The 20,850-nt window shown below is 38.9% G+C and overlaps 1 protein-coding gene across 6 annotated transcripts in view; it reads right to left on the reverse strand.

Annotated features, from left to right (window-relative positions):
* The window catches only part of LRBA (LPS responsive beige-like anchor protein), a 591,088-nt gene that overhangs the window by 486,025 nt on the left and 84,213 nt on the right, over positions 1-20,850 (reverse strand). For all 6 annotated transcript variants that reach the window (XM_090036376.1, XM_090036373.1, XM_090036375.1 and 3 more), the window contains exons 11-20: positions 19,515-19,648; positions 17,832-17,940; positions 17,505-17,657; positions 15,677-15,845; positions 12,405-12,484; positions 9,835-9,897; positions 7,603-7,700; positions 2,475-2,567; positions 1,042-1,150; positions 428-509 (exon numbers count right to left, since the gene is read on the reverse strand). In XM_090036376.1, the coding sequence (XP_089892502.1) occupies positions 428-509; positions 1,042-1,150; positions 2,475-2,567; positions 7,603-7,700; positions 9,835-9,897; positions 12,405-12,484; positions 15,677-15,845; positions 17,505-17,657; positions 17,832-17,940; positions 19,515-19,648 (1,090 nt within the window). The remainder of the gene's footprint in view (positions 1-427; positions 510-1,041; positions 1,151-2,474; positions 2,568-7,602; positions 7,701-9,834; positions 9,898-12,404; positions 12,485-15,676; positions 15,846-17,504; positions 17,658-17,831; positions 17,941-19,514; positions 19,649-20,850) is intronic.

Raw genomic sequence — 20,850 nt, forward strand, 5'->3', positions numbered from 1 at the left:
TAGATCTGGTGTTTTTGCATTGAGAGTAATTTAAGATGAAGGTTACTTCCATGCTTCATGTAATTTAGTCTGACATTACTAAATAATGTAATCAGAATTGTGCTGGAAGGTGTACATGTATTATATCAAAGTACCCTGTGCACGTAAGTCTAGAAAATCCATTTCATGACACCACTACATGACCAAAAAGTGTCACTAGTAAATTCCATATACAGTTACACACAAAACATCTTTCAAAAAACTGAAGAACACTTCCTAATTAGCTCCAACTAAACATACATCATCTCTTCTCTTGCATGAATGACTGTATAAAAAAGATCAGAATTCAGTCTGTTGGACATAATTAATAAGCTGCTCTGGTTTTTTTTCCTATTAAAATAGGCATCTCAGTGCAATTACATAATTTATAAAGGCATATAATACTTACGAGGATTTTCTATCTTCACTGTTGAATCTGGGTCAGGATGCTGTTTATGTATAACTTGAGTGCAAATCTGCTCAGTAAGAATCTATCAGGATGATAGAAAAAATTTTTTTTTAAAAAAAGCTTAGCAGATAATTTGACAGGAGGTTAGACTGCCTCCTTCCTATCGGACCCAAGAAAAATTCAGCTTAGCACTAATATTATCCAAGCTTTTTTGTTCTACTTGTTCATAATTTACTTTTAAAAACTCTTACTATGATCATTAATTTCTGCATTCTCTCACAAAATAGTATTTCAATTTATTGGAGAGCCTCAAATTTCACCACAACAACAACAATTTTAAGTTACGTTTTATGCTGAAGTAAAATTCAAAATACATGAAAAAAACATCTGCTTGAACAATTCAACTCGCCAATTATTGAAAATGTTTCACAATGCAGTATATTTTCAAATGAAGCAAAACTTCCAAAGAAGTAATCTTCAAAAACCTTAATTGTAACACTAGCTAGGTTTCTAGCGTCATCTGGAACATATCAACACAAACATGCAAGCAATTTTATAACAATGTCTTCCAAGTAATTAGGAAGATTGGATTCTAACTACAGTGTATTTACTACCTCAAATAGAACATTGTATGTGGTCATGCTGATTAAGGTTGTCTGAAGCATCAGCCTTTCAGCCAGCAAAGAGAATAATCCATGTCCAAGCATGATTTCAGCATTTCTCCTACAGTAATATACAAAGACAGATAAAATACAAAAATGTACATCTATCACTTGCTAGGCATGTAAACCGTGTCTTTTTTTTTTTAAGCATTTCCATTTGGAGAGGTAGGAGGTAGACTCCTACATAGTCAAAGACCAACACACACAACCGATGGATGAGTAAAATTCCTGAAAGGTTTGGTGTCTCATCTTGAGACGTGCACCTCTTTCCATACTCGTGTGACAGGTTCCTGTGACCTCTCAGGTACCCAAAGAGCTGGAGCTGAACCTTGGGGATCCCTGGATAATGATACAAGAAAGGGTGCATCCATGCCCTTTCACCTTACTAGAACTAACTGACCATGTATGGTAGCTGTTAATTATGTTATTGATAACTGTAGCCAATTTTACCAGTAACCTGGCTGGTGGATATAAATGTCATTCTGCTTACAACTGAAGAACTTCATAATTTCCATAATCAACAAGAGATGGAAAATCCTAAATACTGTATCCACTTCCAAAATGTGAGCCCTAATTACAGACAGCTGTCTATAGGCTAACTGATGCCAGATGGCTGAGTACGTGCTTGCCAGTTTCAGTGTAAAAGAAGGGGGAAAGGGGAAAATAATTCTGGTAAAATATTAAGAATAAGCAAGAGTTAGCAAAACTTCACTCAGTGTAGATGCCTTAAAAAAAAATCACCTACTTCATTCACACTCACTAAAAATTAGCAAGATCATCCAAACAACCCTTTACAAAAGGTGTTTCTCTCTACTTCACAGGTTTATAATGAACAACTGAGTGTTTGGGATCTCAATGAAGACAACCTCACCTTGTAAGAAAGGCCTTTACCTTGACTATGTACTAAATCATGCGATAGGTCAGAGGCATAACAGAAGTACTTGATTGCAAATATTCAATTCTGGCCCATTTTAATAAGATAAAAACCACTTAGAAAACTTTAGCTTACACTGAGTCCAAGCTGAATAATACTGGCTATTAATATCACTATTCTAATTAGTAGGTTTACTTTCCATGTATGGTAGTTTACAGTAAAAAGGTAAATGTATAAACAGGTATACCGAAGCATCAGCAAGCTGGACCAAGAAGCTTCTAGCAGTTTATAAAGCTTCTAGCAATGACTTGACACAGGCTCCCGATACTGAGTTATTCCACTGTATCAGATATGGATTAGAAAGAAACCAATGTAATGACATTTATAAAAGGAAAATCTCTCCTTCTGTGTAGTTTCTATTCTAGCTGTGTGCCAGCATAACGCTAAACAGTAAATAAAGCAACACATTCTGAAATGTGCTCATTTTCTTCAGTTCTATACCAACACTTACTTGGGAGCGAGATGTTTTAAGAAGTAGCCCAACACTTTTAAAGCTTGCACCCTGATTCCTTCACTTTTCGAAGCTAAAAGTTTGTAGACAACCCTAAATGAGAAAAAGGAAAAACAATCACAAATTAGCTTGAAATAGTTGAAGGTAACTAAATAATAGTTTCTAAAATTCAAAGTTAACTGAAGTGTACAGCAAACAAAATTTCATCTTAAGTTAATAAACTTTGGAAAGATGACATGGCATTATGAAGTATTTTACTAAGTCCAATTTTAAAAATTATACTTGGAAATTCTGAATTCTGTTAAAAAGTCTTGAAAATATAACTTTTTTAAAAATCACAGTTTTTCTAAAAAGGTCACTAATTCCAGTACTCAGCTCTTCAGCTGATTTCACTCAGGAAAGAAAACAAATAATGTTTTTTCTGTCAAAGCAACTCTATAAAGAGCAGCTGCAAAAAAGCCTCAATTTGATACATGGATGGACATTTACTACCAGTATTAATATTTGACATTTTTGTCCCTGGCTAATCTTCTATGACAGGCTTCAGAAGAAGAGGAAGGGACCACATCAGCTGGCATTATTTTCATTTCACTCGTATTGGTTTCTGCCCTTGAGATTATTAAATAGAAGAAGGTTAATGTAAAACCATATTGCAATCTTAGCAGAGCTGTCTTGTGTACAAAATTTTTCAGGCATATATACTCCCCTTATTTCTAGAGAACTGACAGCATTATTCCTGTCATTTGATCTTTCTTTAGTTTATGTTAGCACTTAACATAAGGAAATTCCTATCAGGTTGGGAACATGCATTGTACCTTGCAATAATTTGCACAAAGTAAAAAGGCTGGTTGGCACTGAACCAATCACTGTTTGTTAAAAACTGACAATTAAAACCAACAATATGATAACAGACTGACGGAAACCTTATGTCTATTGTTTCCAAGTATTACACAGGAACAGATATCCATATTTCAAATTGTTATTCAAAATTCTGACAGAATGGTGAGTGTTATTTGTTTTCCTATCTCAGTTAGCACAGAACCATTGCCCTAGCATATTGCAAGAGGCCATGTATAGCATCCAGATAGGCTACAAACTGAGGAAATTGAGCACTTTATTCCATTTTTAACTATGAAAATAATTATTTTCTTCTTAAATTGAGAGAGTTGCACAGAAAAAAATCATAAAACCATAAAATTACAGTTGCACTGTCCAGGCACCCTGTTTAAGAAATGCCACCTGCAAGGTGAATTCAGCCTACCAAAATAAGTACATTAGGATATGTGCTTTCACCATATTATTTAATTCTTTTTTTACACTGGACTCTGACTTAATTCAGTATCAGTGTATGTTACTCATTTATTCAGTATCAGTGTATCGGTCTGAACGCAAATGGTGCTACTTCTCATCTTGGTAATGTAGGTCTGGTCCATCCCTTATATATTGCACCATCCAAGCAGGGTGCTGGTGACAGATCTATACACTGGCTTTTCCATTGTCCTCATTACTGTAGTAGTTTTATGCATCATACAAATTACTGAAGTTAATTTTCACAGCATCCCTGTGGCCTATGGTCTTTATTTCCCCATTTTGCAGACAAGGGACTAAGAGCAGCAGCTCGACAAGGCCTGGTGCCCTCATATGTGCTCTATTTCATATACCTACAACCTTAGTTTTGAGCAAGTGATTAGCTCTTCATATGGTCAAAGAACAGTTCTTATTTATAAGTAACTGCAAATACTCCACCTTCCTGCCAGTCAAGCCAGAGGTTCCTCAAACTAGGGATATACAAAAGTGAGAAACACACAACTAGTGACAACCTCCAACAAGTCTGGTCTAGATGACTTGCCTAGCATCAGAGGGATTCTGGTAGAACCAAAGAATCCAATTCTCCAAGCAACACTCTAACGCCATCAAGAAGAGACCATCCTTCTCTTCCCTGCAACCACCCAGCTCATCCACTAGACACTTTCTAACTTTTGCAGGAATGCTACAGTCAACAACATTCTTTGCTGCACAAATTTGTCCTCATCTGCATCAGTTTAGGAAACACTTGGGCGATACTTCACTATGCAATCCTACAGGTAAGGAATTGGACTATATTGTTTCTCCCATCTTTTAAATATTGCTTGGAATATTTCAGCCACATTTACATCATTACTAAGCTTCTTAATACTATTTCATCTTTTATTAACAAGGTTTTATTTGATTAGTGAAAGGTCCAAGAACAGGCCTAATTGCATTACTATAAGAAACACTGATGACAATATATTATTTAATAATGTATATTCTAAAGCCTTAATAATGATGTAAAACATGCAATGGAGCTCAGCTTTTACTAACTACTTTTATTATCAGTACCTTGAGGCTGCTGCTTTATCTAAGTGAGCAGTGTCTTCATCAATATCCTCATCATGTACATTCGACCCATTTAATTCTGGCTTGGTTTGGTCTTTGGTATTGAACAGGCTCCTTGAATTTATGCCAATCCTACCTAAATGAGCTAAGCTCTTACATTTTTTTAATGATCATTTAATTCCTTAATGTTCCATGAAATTATATTAATTACAAGAGTACAAATAGCATCTCACACAGTGTGTACAAGTAATGATGTGCCCTTTGTTAAGTTTTCCTGCAAAGCTTTTGAAAATCAGTTTTGAAATATTCAGAAGCATTTCCACTAATTTAAAAAAAAGGTCATGTTTTTGGCCTTTTTAAGTTAACATAAAATTGATAATTATGACCTGGTTCTTGATGTACTGAAAGACAGAAAATAAGGACATACGTTTTAACTTTCACTCCATGTCAAATGCCTTGGCTGCAGTGGCCCCCAAATCTGCAATCCACCCACCCAAGATGGGAAAATAATCCCCTCTTCTCCTCTGACATTAAATAGCTTTATCCTCGGTTAAATGGCAGGAAGAGCACTTGTAGAATGAAACCAGTGATCAACAAAAGTTTAACTAAGCACAGAAGGTGAGGGGAAATATCACTGTCTACTTTACTCCATGTTCTGGCAGATCAAAATTTACAAATTTATCCTGTATCATAGGAAATATTCAGCTTCCACTTTAATCTGGTATTTTAGCTGGTATATGTATTTTCTTATTTTATTTCTTGTAATGAAAGGAAATTTAAGGAATTTAAGGGGAAAAAACACCCAGATACCTGTAAGCCTTTGTCCAAAAACATACATTTTTATTTTAAACCTGGAGAGAAAAATATTTTGACTACATTTTCTAAAAATTCTTTCAGAAAAATTTCATTAAACACATAACCAAGCTGTTAAGTAACTGGAGATAGCACAGGAGTAAAGAATATAACAAATGAGACAGGAAAACAAAGCAGTATCTCACTGTAGGCTTGTTATTCATACTGATTTGCCCATATGCTAGTTTAAAAAAAGGAAAATGTCTATTGCCAGTTGTTAAGTAAAAACAAATGTATTACACCAGAGAGGTTCAACATGACACTCAAATTCTTCACTATTTAGGAGTTTATTAGTTTCCAATTGAGTAACACATTACCATACAAATGAAGCCAAAGCTGAGGAAAACAGGTAACAAACTAGCAGTAAAAATGAGGGAGGAAATAATTATAGACATGACTGGACATCTCCCGAGGAAAGGAAACTGTAAAAATTCTGTAATCCAGAGTTAACCAGTAGGTGTGACAAAATGTATGAGCTGAGAACATGCCTTTTTATAACAAGCCAATTATGGCTCCAGGTACCCTTCTAGGAATAGGTCTTATTCATGTCTGTATGCTCACACTTTCTCAGTGATATTCACAAGAGATTCATTTTAAATTAGAAAAGTTAAAAAGTGTAGCCATCCACTAAGAGGCACAAAGTGAAATCAAAACTGTAATTTAATGTTTTTCCTAAAAAAATTTCTTCTCTCTTTTACTAGAACATTACAGCCCCTTTCCCAAACTACTCCTATTCACTCATAATGGCATGAAATTATACTTCTCAACACACTGGGAATGGTCCACATGTAGACCCACAGCTTGTAAACAGTGTGTTGTACACCATAAAGTGAGAAATAAAATTTCAAAAAAGCTTCTCAGTAAAATCCCACAAATGCCATACCTACAGGATCGGGGGGGAGGTTTACATGGCCATGTACAGACATTCAGTTTCTCCTGGGACAGTGGGACAGTCACTGCTCTCCCAGGAAAAACTGTAAGTGTACAGATATTCAGGATATTTTTTTCCCCAGAGCAATAATGGCCACTACAGGAGAAACCAAGGAACAACTGAGATTAAATTACTCCAAACAAGAGTTTTCTCCTGGGAAAGAAGCTAAAGTACAGTCCTCCAAAATCCTAGGGAATTTTGTTCCTAGCTTGCTTCCTCCACCCTCTCCTAGGAGACATAGCTCAAGCTGGACTCTGCTGCTCCAGCCAAACAGAAAATAGAACACACCTCCTTAAAATCTGGGTTATTTTAAATTTGTGCTGCAGGGAGACACAAACTGCCCTCTGCATTGTACTGCAGGGAGACACAGCAGCCTGTGCATCTGAGTCAGCCAATCAGGGGTGATCTATGCACTGCTGCCATCTCTCTCTGAGGCAGACTGAGGGAGCCTGAAGACCACACAGATGTGTGCCCAGGGGCTCCCTCACTGGACAGTGTCAACACTGCAAGCTTTCAGAGACTCAGTATTTGCAGGTCTGTTCAGGCACAGCTGGGTAAGCTTTTTTTATCAAGGAAAACAACCTGGGAGAATTATCCCAGATAATGTCAAAGCCAAAGATCAGAAGAAACCATTGGTGACCAAGTTTAGCTGATATTCTCTCACAATTATCAGCTTAATAAGTCTACCGAGAAAATAAAGCTGGAGACGGGAAGTTCAATATAGATTACCTGAAACTGACTACTCCTTCTTTAAGACTGAATATCTTAATTTAATTTAGGTACTGCTTAGTATATAGGAAGCATTTAAAAAATAAATCCATTGTCACCTCTTCTCAAGAGAACATGTGGGTACAGATTCACTCAAAAGCAGCTTGAGGTCGCAGTACAAATGCAGAAAAGAACTCTTTACCTTATGTGAGAATTATGGTGAGCAACAACACAGTCAAAATGCTGTTCTCTTCTGCTTACTTACACAGCTTAACTTACCGTAATCCATTCCTTTGATCGAAAGCAGGAATCATAGAACTGGGATGCTCTGACATCAGGGCAACAAGCAACTGCAGGACATCCATTAAATTGTCATCCTGTTAAAATAAACAAAAAACCCCAAAACAAAATGTTAATATAAAGGTAACAATATAAAAATGTTAGATTAGAATATTACTCAGAAATTTCAGTCCTTGTAAATAGTTCAGTGATAATCCAGTCCTAGGCCAAAGAAGTTCTTCAGGCAGCTGGTTGTAACCTATCAAGCTGGAACAGTGAGTCAGATTAGGACCCAAAGAACTTGGGCAGAATCAAAGAAGCTATGAAGGTGAGAAACAAGAGTGTGACACCAAGACGAAGCGCTAAGCAGCAAGAGTGCTACCAGTTAGTTACTTCAGACTTCTGTGCTCTACACAACTGGTTTAATTCTACAAACACATTATTTTGGGCAGTGGGAAATCAGGGAACGGAGTAAGTGACAATTCCTCCCGTACTCATGCTCATGTATAAACATATTTCTCTTTTATGGAGTACTTTTTTCCAGGGATGCAGTCCAAGGATCCAGAAGCAATAGTTAAGGAGGGTAACTCAGACTAACTGTTCACCTAGCAAAGGTTTTTAGCAGCATTAGTTTGAATTATATCTATTTAACATCAATTTATGAAATTGTTTTAAGTAAACTGTTTACTATTCAAAAGTGACTTACAAAGACTTAACACAGCTTATATTTCTTAACTTGCATTAAGTTGCATTTAAGTCTTTATATTAACGCAACCCTGGGGGATTGATGCTGCCTCAATTCCCCAGGGCCCAAGGGTTTCACACTGGACACGGTGCATTGCTGTGGGTAGGAACCCTGTCAGCTGATACCGCTACACATGCAAATTAAAGCTCAACAGCAACCAACTATACAGTACACTTTTTAGAGGTCTAGCTTTATAGCTGGTTGGAGCACCTTGTTGTGTAATAGCTTCTATGTACATGTAGCTGGTCTCTAGGTATTTGCTTAACCAATTAATTCCACAATACCTGTAACATGTAGAGGGGGCCTTAGAAACACAGACATAATACAACCTGAAAGGATTCAGTCACCTGAAGGTGTTGTTATATTGAATCACAGATTCAATGACTACCCTAGTGAAGAAGGCAGGGCTATTTTCATTTAGAGTATTTTGAAAACTATCACCTTTGTTTCTAAAAACACCTACGTACTGTAATCACCAAAATTCAGTGCTTCTGCCTGTTTCAGTTGAGAGAGTAGTCCGCTGTGTTAGTCTGAAGTCAGTCAGAAGGCAGGGTAGATATTCACCGTTACAGATTAACTAAGATATATATAGAGAGAGTACAAGCTTTCATGTTTCAGCTTTGAACATAGAAACCATTTGGCCTGGTCAAATAAAAGAGACAGGTTACTACCTTCTCTTTTGGAAGAAGGCTAGGTAAGACTTTTGTAGATCTGGGTTAATCTCAATTTGTTGCCAAGATTGTCACTTCCTATATCCCTGCAGAAGGGAAAAGGATTGGAAGATGGCTTGTTGTGCGGCCAACCACATGACCTAGAACCAATCCAGACTAAGGGATAAATATAGGTGTAATAGTCAAAAGAAAAAGAAATCTGTAATGCTTAAAGTAGATTCAATTAATTCCTTATTTTCCTCATTTCAAGCACCCTTGAAAAGAGATTAGATCACTTAGATTTATGTCCCCATTTCCCTGGTCTTTGATGTTACATCTGGCATAAACTGCCTTTTCCTGGTACTAAAATATGAAGATGCAGATGTATCAATGGTAACCAACATTTTCTCCCAATTAAGTTTACAAGCTCCCCTTACACTTCATTAACATCTTTATTTTTAATTCACATTTTCAATGTATTGCTTTATTTAAGAAGCAAAATAAAAGGGAGGTAAGAAATAAAACTGAAAATATTATTTAGACAGAATAAAACATGCTTTTTTAAGTCAGTCTCACCATCTGTTTTTCTGCTTGGTAAATCAGTTCACAGAAACTATTTTGACTCAAGTAGCTTAATGAACTTCAATCTACTATTGAACACAGTGGTTAAATCACAGCAAGATATTGGTAATTCAACATACTATACTGCAGCTTTGAACAGTATTTGTTATTTCTTCCTGTAGAGCCATCTTGTGGCAAGAGAAGATATTTTTATTAGAAAATAAGGGAGGATATTTTGCTTCCCAATCATGAACAACAAGAACAAAAAAGCATTACCTCATGAATAGTGAGTAGATAATTAAGGATAGCCTGTAATTCATCTTCTTTCACTCCATGATCCTTAAAAATTAAAATTAAAATGTGTTTCTAACATCTTTATATTAAAGTAAAACAATAAAGAAAGCAGTAAGCAAAACATGGTCATGTACAAAGTAAGAGACATACAAGGCAGATTAATTTTTAAATGCATCTGAAGTGCTACCACAATTTCTAAGGTAACGGTTTCTGAACTAAAAACTCTGAAACAAATGCTTCAAAATTGCACAAACAAAATAACAGAGTGCAACATAAAAAATGAACAAAGAGGTGAAATACTATTAAACTATCACTGGTACAGTGAAGAGTTGGGAATTTCCTATCTACTCTCTCATAACAGAAAAGCAAAAGGAACACACTAGGAAATTAACAGACAAATTTAAAGGAAAAAACTTTTTCATACAATGCATAATTAACTTGCAGAACTCACTTCCCTAAAATGTTGAAAGAAAGCATTAGGCACATAATAGGCATAGATAGTAGTGATCCCTATAATGAAATGCTACCATTTTTGACTGCTTGTACCAGGGGTGCAAAAGATATGGCCCCTATCACCCAGCTAGTGGTGCTGCCTGTAGGTCTCAGACTGACCCTAAGCACCCCATACCACATGTGTCAACCACAATCACATGGGCTGCATGCAGTGTGCAGAGCTTGTCTAGTGCAGGCTGCACACAGCATGAAGGCTGGAGCTGGCACAAGTGCTACAGACTAGTTCCACATACCTCATGGGGCTGGGATTACTTGCTAGATACAGCCCATGGGGCCGGTGTGGGGTGCATGCTGCATGTGGCACCTCCAGCAAAACAGCCCTCCAAACACTGCATTCAGGACAGGTCTAGATTGGACCCATAGACAGGCCCTGCATGTGGGAACTAACATACAAGTCCAGTTTAGAGTGGGTACCAGATGCAGTGTGTATACTAAACTGGCCCTGCACATCATGTGCAACACATGCCTCAGACTCACTGTGCATGGGCTGGGGCAGGCACATGCTGCAAGCAATGCATGGAGACAGCACACACGCTGCAAGCAAAACACAGAGCCAATCCAGGGTGCATGCTGCATGTGGTAGCCACGCCAGACCAGCCCTCTGCCCTGGATCCACCGCGTTGGACAAGTCTGTGGGCCAGATTGGCCTCGAGTCTCTCATCTGGCCCACGGGGCTAGATGAGTTTGACACTCTTGGTTTATACTTTTGCCAAGCAAAGTATTCAGGATTAAATATTAACGAAATTGAGTACTATCTTCAAACTGATTTCAGCAGAAAAATACTAAGTTTCAAAGGGCTGAGATTAGGGAAAATTAAATTATTTTGTCCATGTCAAAAAAGAAAATGTGTCACAGTTGTTTTTATGGAGAAGCTGTTGCATATCCATGCTTTGGAGCAGAGCCTAAAAATTAACAGAGGAACTGTCTCTGAAAATTCAATCAAATTGACAGAAAGAAAAAAGGTTGCACATGCTCAGGAAAGGCAATGTTAGACTGACACCTAAATTCCCAAATAATTCATCTGAAGTAATCATGAAACAACTGAGGAATACAGTGACTGTGCAGGACTTTGCTATTCCCATATGTTGGGGCCTCCATGACAATGACAGAAGGGTGTCTTATTGCTTAATTCTTAATGCTTCTCCTTTGATAGCTAAGTGGAGAAAAAGGAAATAGCCCTCAAATGCCCAGTGTGAAGAGTCTGCAAAGTCAGGAGAGGGCAGACAGATGCACACAAGCTTAGGAGGGCATGATGGTGACAGGAGAAGGGACAGAGGGTTCTAAACCACTACACTATTTTCTCTTCCCAAACCTAAAACTAAACCCAAGATTCCTACACCTTAACCTTCCTCTGTTGTCTAGCAAACAGTAGCGAAACCCACTAGCAAGGAGTTTCATCCTCCCCTAGAGGGCTGGGTCCGCAAACAACCACCACCTAGTTCTGCTACTACTGTTCATTGCAGTCCTGCTTCTGGTCTGCCTCATGTCATCAAGAGAAGGGGTGTAACCAGATCCCCACCAGTGGCAGCAGGACAAATGGTGGCAGTGGCTAAAATATTAATACAGCTGTTGCTTGCTCTCCTGCACAGCACAAACACATCCCCAACAGAGTTCTGTGCCCTGAATTTTGGACCCTAACCTGAAAGCCCAAGCCCTCCAAGAACCCCATTAGCTAAATAAACAGTTCTCCACAGACCAGACCTTTGACCCCCTCCCCACTACAATCTACCGAATACTGAACCTGGCAAAAATGACAATTTTTGTCCCTCTTAATTGAAGGTATTTCTAAAATTGCATAATAGCTCTCTTGGCAAGAACAAACAGATGATCTATTAATGCTATGACACTGGGCTCGATGCAAGAAGTCACCTTCAGTATTGTTCCATTAACTTATCATCTTATGAAATCATAATTAAAAAACATCCTTAGAGAATACTGTTGTGTTACACATCAGGAATACATGGCAGATGCAATCAGTTTTATACAATTCTAAGGAGAGGGAACACTGACGATACAACCTCCGCTTATGTTCACCTTACCTTCATCACCAGCTGTTTAACGAACATGAGTAAGAGTGCTCGCAGAGAAAATATCTCTTTCTGATTAGGTCGGGGTCCATCTTTAAAAAGGAAAGCAAATATTTTATGCTACACATGAAGAAAACTATATTGACATTACAGTACATGGATATATTTTTTACTTAAAAGTTTTGGAAAAGTATAAAGTAGTTGTTATTTTATATGCAGGAGGACAGTCAAATGCAGTCGTTTGCTTTTGTTCCCTCATAAAACACGCTTTAGTGAAATGCATTGAATACTAAGAATATGAACAGACATCTGACCAACCCTCCTTGTGTTTTTAAAGCACTCCAAAAACTGCATGTACAGACATACACGGTGCATGAAACACTCCAAAGCAGGTCATTTTGCCTCAAAAATAACCCCAGAGACAGAACAACTTTGAAACATTTCACTGTGAAGCACTACACCTTGACTACTTGGCTCTGGGTTTTTTGCTTGCTTTGTCCCCCACAATCACACTGGGACTTGGTCTGGGGAAGAAGCAGGCAACTCCTGCAGGGGCTGAGGGGTGGGAATTTATGACTTCTGGGAAGTGATGGGCTGGTGAAGAGGTGGTGGCTATGTTCTCAGCATAACCAGTTGGCTTTGGCTGTCAGTTAAGTCCATATATACCACTCTGGATTGTGCACCAGAACTTTCCAGAGGTCCTTGGTGTCTCCTCTCCTACCCTCAAAACCAGCTTAATTACTACCCCTTTCACTACTATGGGTTGTTGTTATGGCTTGGGACAAGAGCCCAACGCAAGGATGCCAAGGAAGATCATAGGCCCCTTCTCCAAGCATCTCCCTATTGTTGGGGAGCTCCTTCTACTTTTCCTCTAACTTCCCCAAACTTCCCACACCCAAGCTGGCTGTTATCCTACCTGCTATTGTTTCCAGTGAATGCCACCCATGAGTGCTACCCAGCAAACAGTTTTCCCAGGGAGACTGCAGTCAGGGTCACTTATGTCTCCATGAGGGGCAGTGTGTAGGTAGGAAAACACTGCTGCTGTCACTGTGCTGGAGGACTGAACCTTACTAGGGCTGCCTGTGTTGCCCATGTCTCCTGGCAGCTAAGGCCTAGGTGCTGTGGGAGGCAGAGGGCTGGCCTGTTGCAGGAAGCTGTAGGGAAATGCTTGTGGGTATTCTGTGAGGATGAGGGAGACATGATGTTCACACACTGGTCTGGTGTGAAGCTGTGGGGAGGGAGGATCAATCAGGATGGGAAGAGTAGGAAGTGGGAAGTGAAGCACTGTGGGGTGTCAGATAATCTTCCACTGCGCTGAGCTAGAGCGTCATACTAACCACCACCAGCTGGTTGCCCAACCGTTATCTGAAGCACTCCCTATTGTTCCTCTGAAAGGCACTGGTAAGCAACAAAAAGCAAGCCAATCTACTAATACCACAGATAACCTCTTGCCACCTGCTATTGTTTGCAAGGTTCCTGTAGGAGCTGGCTCTAGCAACATAGCCACCACACCTTCACCAGCAAATTGATTACCAGAAGTCATAAATAAGTACCCCTCAGAGTTGCTTCTTCCCCAGTTCCAGGAAAAAATGAAACAAAAGAGCAAATAGTCAAGGCACTGTTTTTATTCACTAATGCTGGCAATTTCAGGCAATGCAGCAGTTATTTGGGTGGAAGAGGGATGGAAAAGCCAAAGCTTCCCAGAAGATGACAGCTCACCCTCCTTCCCTGCCTAAGCTTCAACAGCAATAGGTGACCACTGTTACAGCAAGGTGCAAAAATTGCTGAAGAACATGAACCTAGAATAAAAAAATTCACAGTGCACAGTGCCCATCAGTAATACAAGGAATCCTGGAAACCCCAAAGAAATAGGACAATTTGCATTTTTCACAGCATGAAATACAGTCCCAAAAGCAGCCCTTGCAGAGATCATTCATTTGCAAATGTGGTTTAACAACATCCTAGGAAGTTTCTTCACTATCATTGATCTTAGCCAAGCCAGCTTCTGACCAGGATGTAGGAGGTGGCAAGGCACCTGTTGATTCAGCTGTGGTGTCCGGGGTCCTGTAGAGATGCTCCAGCAGCCAGGACCTCACAACGAAGGAGGTCCTCTTCATTCCATAGAACCACCAGAACAGACTTTCCCTGTCCAGGAGGCAAGATTCTCAGGGAAGACAATGTCCTTCAGGAAGAGACAACTATAGGACTTGCCCCAGCTGCCCTATACGGCTTCTGTCTCTAAGGCCACAGCCATGTAGAACAGGGAGGTTCCCTTGTAGAACTCATGCATGCAAAATTATGGGAAATAATGGATAGAATCCAGGGCAGGGTCCTGCATGTTTCACCATGCTAATGGGTTCCCTTATGCTGGTATCAGCTCAGTAAAGATCTCCAGGCAGACACATGGCTCATTTTAAATCTCTGCCTTCTCTGTTTGTCATCTCATGTCCCCAAGACTATAATCTCCAAACTGTTGCTGTTCAGAAAAGCTAGTACGCAATCTGCAGGTAGTCTGAGAGAAAGCCATCCTCCATGATGTCTGAGGATGATGCCATCCACACAAGACATATTGTAGTTGGTGTGCAGAGCAAGTAGCATATATTAAGGAAATACTTTTAGAGAGTGCCTGACAGACAGTCTCAGTCCCTTACACTACCATGCTTTTGATGACCTGGAAGAGGATGGAAAACATGCCTAGATCGGCCTGGGACTTTCCACCTCTGTCAAAAATGGAGGTAGAACCCCTGTTAGGCCAGGGATTGCAAGGTGAGAAGATGGGAGGCCTCCATTCCTGGCTCCTTGAGGAAATGGTGTCACGTTGTAGCAGATGAAACCTCCTGAAGCAAAGCCAACCAGGCCCACAGCAGCAGTGAGCGCACAGCCAAGCCGGGTGGTGGTGGTGGGGTGATCAGACAGTCAACAGACTCTCCCCTTAACAATCCTCAGAAGACCCCACCGACTCTGGCCTAAAAAGCAAGCTAAGAATCTCTGCTTTCTATCTTGGAAGCTGTAAAACTCTAACACAGAAGGGACTCCAGACCATTTTGAAGTGGGAGATTTAACGCACTTCAAAAGAATGTCTGTCCATAATATAACTGTCCTAGTAGAATTCCAATCAAATTAAGTCTTATAAATCCATACGTTAAAATTGGTCTTAACTTCTCAAGTTAAACTATTTTGTTTTGCCATTCTTTTGCAAGTCAACCACTGCAATTTCAAAGAGGATGCAAAAGTTGGTCAAAAAACTACTTTGCTAATGAAGGGTAAAGTAAATGTAGACATACCTAATCCTTTTGGAGTGATTCCACTACGATCTTGAGGATTCACTACCCAGTAGTAATACTTTAAAGTGTGCATTACCAGAAGAACTGTCCCAACTCGCCGAATTGCATTATATATGTTAACAGTGCCAATGAACTCAGTAGACAGGTACGTGTACAAGATCAACTGAACCTACATCACCCAGTAAGGAAGTAAAAATGTCAATTAAACATTCACAGGAACAGGGAGATGACTTAAAATACTAGTCATAGACACGTGACCAGTATTTTAACTATTATGACTAAAAACTAGGAAAACTTAACAACTGTTGAAATGTAGGGTACCTATACATGAGTAGCGAAGCTACTCTGACATGCTATAGTTACAGGCCATTGCAGTAAGCTCAATTAATCAAGTCTGCTGAAACATGGTAGTTACCACCATCCAGCAGACTCCAGTGTCTCTGCACTTAAAAATCATGGGGCGGAAAGGAGGAGGGCTTTAACTAAAGCTCGAATTAACTTTAGTTAAAGCGACCCTGCTACCATTTTTAAGCATGGGGACACTGATACATGAGACACTCCAGCAACTTTAATTAGAGCTCTCCGCAACCTCTTCCCCACTTCTGGAGCACATGTATAAACATCCTACGAGTTTAGATTGATTTGGCCACACGCCTCATCGTACTTGGATTTTTTGTTAAAGCCCCAGCTTGTGGAGTCACACAGGGTCAAGGAATTGCACTTAACATGATGCCAAATTTAATGTCATTATTTGTCAACCCTAGTCTCAGCTCTGGGAAATGTAACTCAGGTGTAGTTTTTAAAAGGTTTGGGGCTGACAATAAAAGCATTTTCATCCAGCTGCAAAAACAACAATTTTATATCACTACCCTCACCTAGGGCAAAACAACAGGACACTTAAGATTTCTAGTACAACAGCTGTGAGAAAGAGAAGGGAAAAAACATATCCATGTTTCTAAAAGTATCAATACATATACTGCTGCTCACATGAATGCACATCTTAATGATTAAAGGGACGGACAAATTTAAGCAACCTTTCAAAAACTGTTTTTTACTATGCTGTACTTGGCTTGTTCTGGTCAGACCTAAAAAAAAAATGTCTTCCATTTGAAAGCTTGTTTACCTATGCCCACTATTCAGTTGGTCCAATAAAAGATATCACCCTAAAAAATCCTTTCCTCTCAACCATATTATTTGAATGTGTTCAATTAAGAAGCCTGAAAATTAATTTTGCTAATATCAAACCAGGTACATTGCTGTATAATAACTTTCTAGGAACCCAGGTCTCTTTCCATCATTTTTGGAGTATTTGCTATTTATTTTAGTGTTTTTGTGTTAATAAAATAAGTCTTTTTGCTCATGTTCTAGCATTCACTGTACTTGTACTGACTAGAAATTAGTAGAGAACTATAAGTAAATAATTTTAAGCCCCAAAATATTTTACACACTTGGTCAACCTTTAGTATCACTGTAATGATAGATACTTGGTTTACAACATGACTAAATGTGGAATCAATTGATGAAGTTCCATTAAACTCTATATTCTTGTCATAACAGAAGAGCAAATGGAACTGTCAGAGAACAGCACTCTATTTTAAATAGATTCTTAACTGGCGTGATGCAAATAATCTTGTGCTATAGATCAAAATGTTTAAAACAACAATGCACTCTTTAGGCAGAGACTATTTTCATACAGTACTTAGAACAGAGACACCCTTGATCCTGATGGGGCTCTGGGTGCCACTAAAATAAATAATTAGGAATAAAATGAATGAAGTGCATCTGATCCTGAAACAGCACTCAAATAACAAAAATAAAAACATTTTACCTTTGCTGGGGTATGAATCCATATTGCTGGATTAAGAAGAATGTGATCACAAAGCTGCTTGAGCAAGGGCACTCCATTGTGCAAGTTACTCAAGTATTTAGCAAAGGCAAGGCATAGCTCTAGCACAGCTCGGGTAACATGGACTTTGGAAGACTAAAAAAAAAGAAAACAAAAGAAAAAGAAAGATTTACTTAGGCTAGCCTTTATCAAACTGTTTTAAAATTTTGTGATGAAAAATAGTCACATGCTAGGTTTTGCAGGTGAGGGGGATAGGATAAGAAGGAAGTTCAGTAAGCCAATACTGGGTAAGCACTGATTTTGGTTTACCTTTTCCAGACTATATCCTATCACATGGAAGCCCTTACAGGAAAGCATCTGTTCTTGCATAGCGATGGAGTTCTTCAGTAACTCCATGATGAAAGCCAACAGCGTGGAACTGCAAAATGTAGTACATTAAAAAAAATAAGATATTCACTTTCTTCTTAAAGAAATAGCATGAGGTTCACAGACATTAAATAGAAAAAGCTCCTAGTAGAGCACCTTCCTTTTACAGTACATACATGCATTTAACATGATTTAAGTGGTTAGATTAATATTTGAAATTATCTAAAGACTATGAAAATATATTTAAGACTGTAAGAAGCCAATCTATTTCACAGCTTCAATCAGATTTTCTTCATCTTCAAATCCTGGACTTAGTGATACCCACCCAGTGGTAAAATGCTTTTAAAGCAAGTGATCTCAGGAAGTTTGCACTTTCATCTTGCTGTTTTATATTTCACTTTTACTTTCATGTTGAACTGTTCTACTGTACAAAAGACCTGAATTCAATTCCAACTGCCACTGACTTGATTTCAGGCCAGATGCTGCTGGAATCAACTGCTCAGAGAGCCTAAGAGGCATTGTTTTTTTTATCATTCCTAAACCGGCTGAGAAATTCCCATAAAGTTCAGCCACTGGATGCTTGCTTGCAAAAAAGCAATGAAATTAAGAAAACTCTCAATTTACAAGTTTAACAGTAACACTGAAGGGAGAAAAGGAATTTCTACATCTTTGTCTGTAGAAATTCATTAACGGGGATTCAAAAATGTCTGTCTTTTCCATTTGTTGTTTCGTTTTGAAAGTCAGCTTGAACTCTACTTCAAAATAGGCTTTTTTGTTTATTTTGTTTTATTTCTTCCAACGTATAAGGTATTCATTTCTTTGTATGAATACCTTGGTAAAAGTTTTGTTCAATTAGGGACATTCTGATCTGCTACTCTCCTCTACTCACTACTTTCGCCAACTCCTAGTCCATGAATAAACACATACATTTAAAAACAAAAAACTTATACTGTTTTATTAACAAGCACATAACTGCCCAAGTAAGAGCTATTATAAGGCCCAAATATAAGAAGTCAGGTTAAGGTTTTACAAATGACTTCATACTCTTATCACTGCATTAATTTTAGCATTGTTTTACTTCTGTGCCTCTCTACCATTACAAAGCAAGGGACTCTTTTTAGTAAAAACAAATTAACAAATATCAACGAGTTCATTAGTTTTAATGAAATATATGTTCTTAAACTTAAGCCTCTCTGGTCCATTGTTGGTTAATACTTGATGCTGTTGTGGTCTATGTATCTGTTTCCATGCACAGCTGCAATTATAACGCAAAATAATCCTGACTTTAGTTCAAGGTCCTGTGTAGGCAAAAGACCTCTGGTACTGAAAACACGGTGTGTCCAAACAATAGTACCATAATGGCATTAAGCTTCCACTTTACATCTAACAGAAACAGGCATGTTCACAGGCGTAAACTGGCTATTTTAACTATGTCTATTATTCACTGTGTATTTCTATCTAATGTACAGTAACTTCAATTTATAATACACATATGTGTGAGAAAAAATTTCCTATTCCTTGTAACTTTAGTTTCAGGAAAAAATGTTCTTGGATAATTTAAATTAAGAAAAAGATCATTTCATTTCAATAAAAGAGTGGAAAACTAAAGTATTTAGACACACTCACCAAACAGTTGCATCAACTTCATCCGATGAGTATTGCCTATAGTCTAACTGTGCAAACAGAGGAAAAAGTACCTGCACCCCTCCAACTGAATGCATAGCACTTTGGATGGAGTGAGTTAAGACTGCTTTCACATCCTAACAAAGAAGAAAAACAAAAAAAATTAATACCTTTTTCACAACTCATTTTAAAAATGATGGTTTTCTTAAGAAATTGGACTGATACCATATTGCTATAAAAAGGCAACCCTGGGAGGAGTTCCTACTGCAGGGGTGTCAAAGGCCTGTAGGCCAGATCCAAAGTATGAGTTGCTGGACCTACTCCATGCTCTGGCCCCCGCCACACATGCAATGTGCAGTGCAGGGGCTGAGCCCTGTGCTGCAGGCACTACTGGAGACCAGCATGGATGCATGCTCCATACAGCACACTGCTAGACCCCAAACCAATGCACATAACAGCTCCAGTCACCTGTGCTGCCTGCAGTGCTGGGTCTAGCCTATGCACCACATGCACTCTTCTCCTGTACCAGTTCTGTGGGGTGGCATGTACAGTGCACAGGCTGGACCTCATGCTGCAACCACTTCACAGGGGGTTAAGTCCCAGCCCAGATCACAGACTCAGGGATGCTCATCCAGCCCCCAGGGCTGGAAGACTGTGACACCCCTGCCCTACTATGGTGCCTTAAAAAAACAAATCATGGCTCCTGCTAAAAGGACAGGTCCAGGAGGGGCCCAAAGTAAGGTCTTTCTACCGCTGTAGTGAATTACAGTGTTAGAGACCCTGGCATAGTAGAAGGAAGAGTTAGAAGAGAATGTCCTCAGGGATAGAAATGTGGACTGTCAGATTCTGAGTGGGAGAGAATGGAGAATAAGGAAAAAGCCTGCATACAAAAGTTGAAATAATATCTTTGGTGTGAGTTTGTTTTTTTTAAGCACATAATCTTACTGAAAAAGGATCACATTGAGATTTGAGGATGAAAATATGTACAAGTTCATTTAGGGAAAGAATGGATGGCACAACCGCACCCAAATAAGGGCATGTGGTCCTAGTTGTTCATGAAAAAAATGAGCTATGCACTGAAAGGAAGCAACATGGGCTAGAGGAGAATGGGTATGGCGTGTGATGCATTTCTGGAGATAGTAAGGAAGGAGGTATCTGTTTTAAGGCAGTAGTGAGAACACAGAGAAGTGATAGTTTGAAGAGCTATGCACAGTTCTGTGCAACTCCTCCAATATAAGAGGACAAGCAAGGAGAAAGGTAGAGTTTTGTTAGTTTTTACTTCTCCATGTATTATTAGGGCCCCCTGTATCTCAGAGGTCTGAAAATCATGGTTTCAGGA

The sequence above is a fragment of the Crocodylus siamensis genome, chromosome 2, assembly GCF_052110815.1.
Source record: "Crocodylus siamensis isolate JL-2025a chromosome 2, ASM5211081v1, whole genome shotgun sequence".
Lineage (NCBI taxonomy): Eukaryota > Metazoa > Chordata > Crocodylia > Crocodylidae > Crocodylus > Crocodylus siamensis.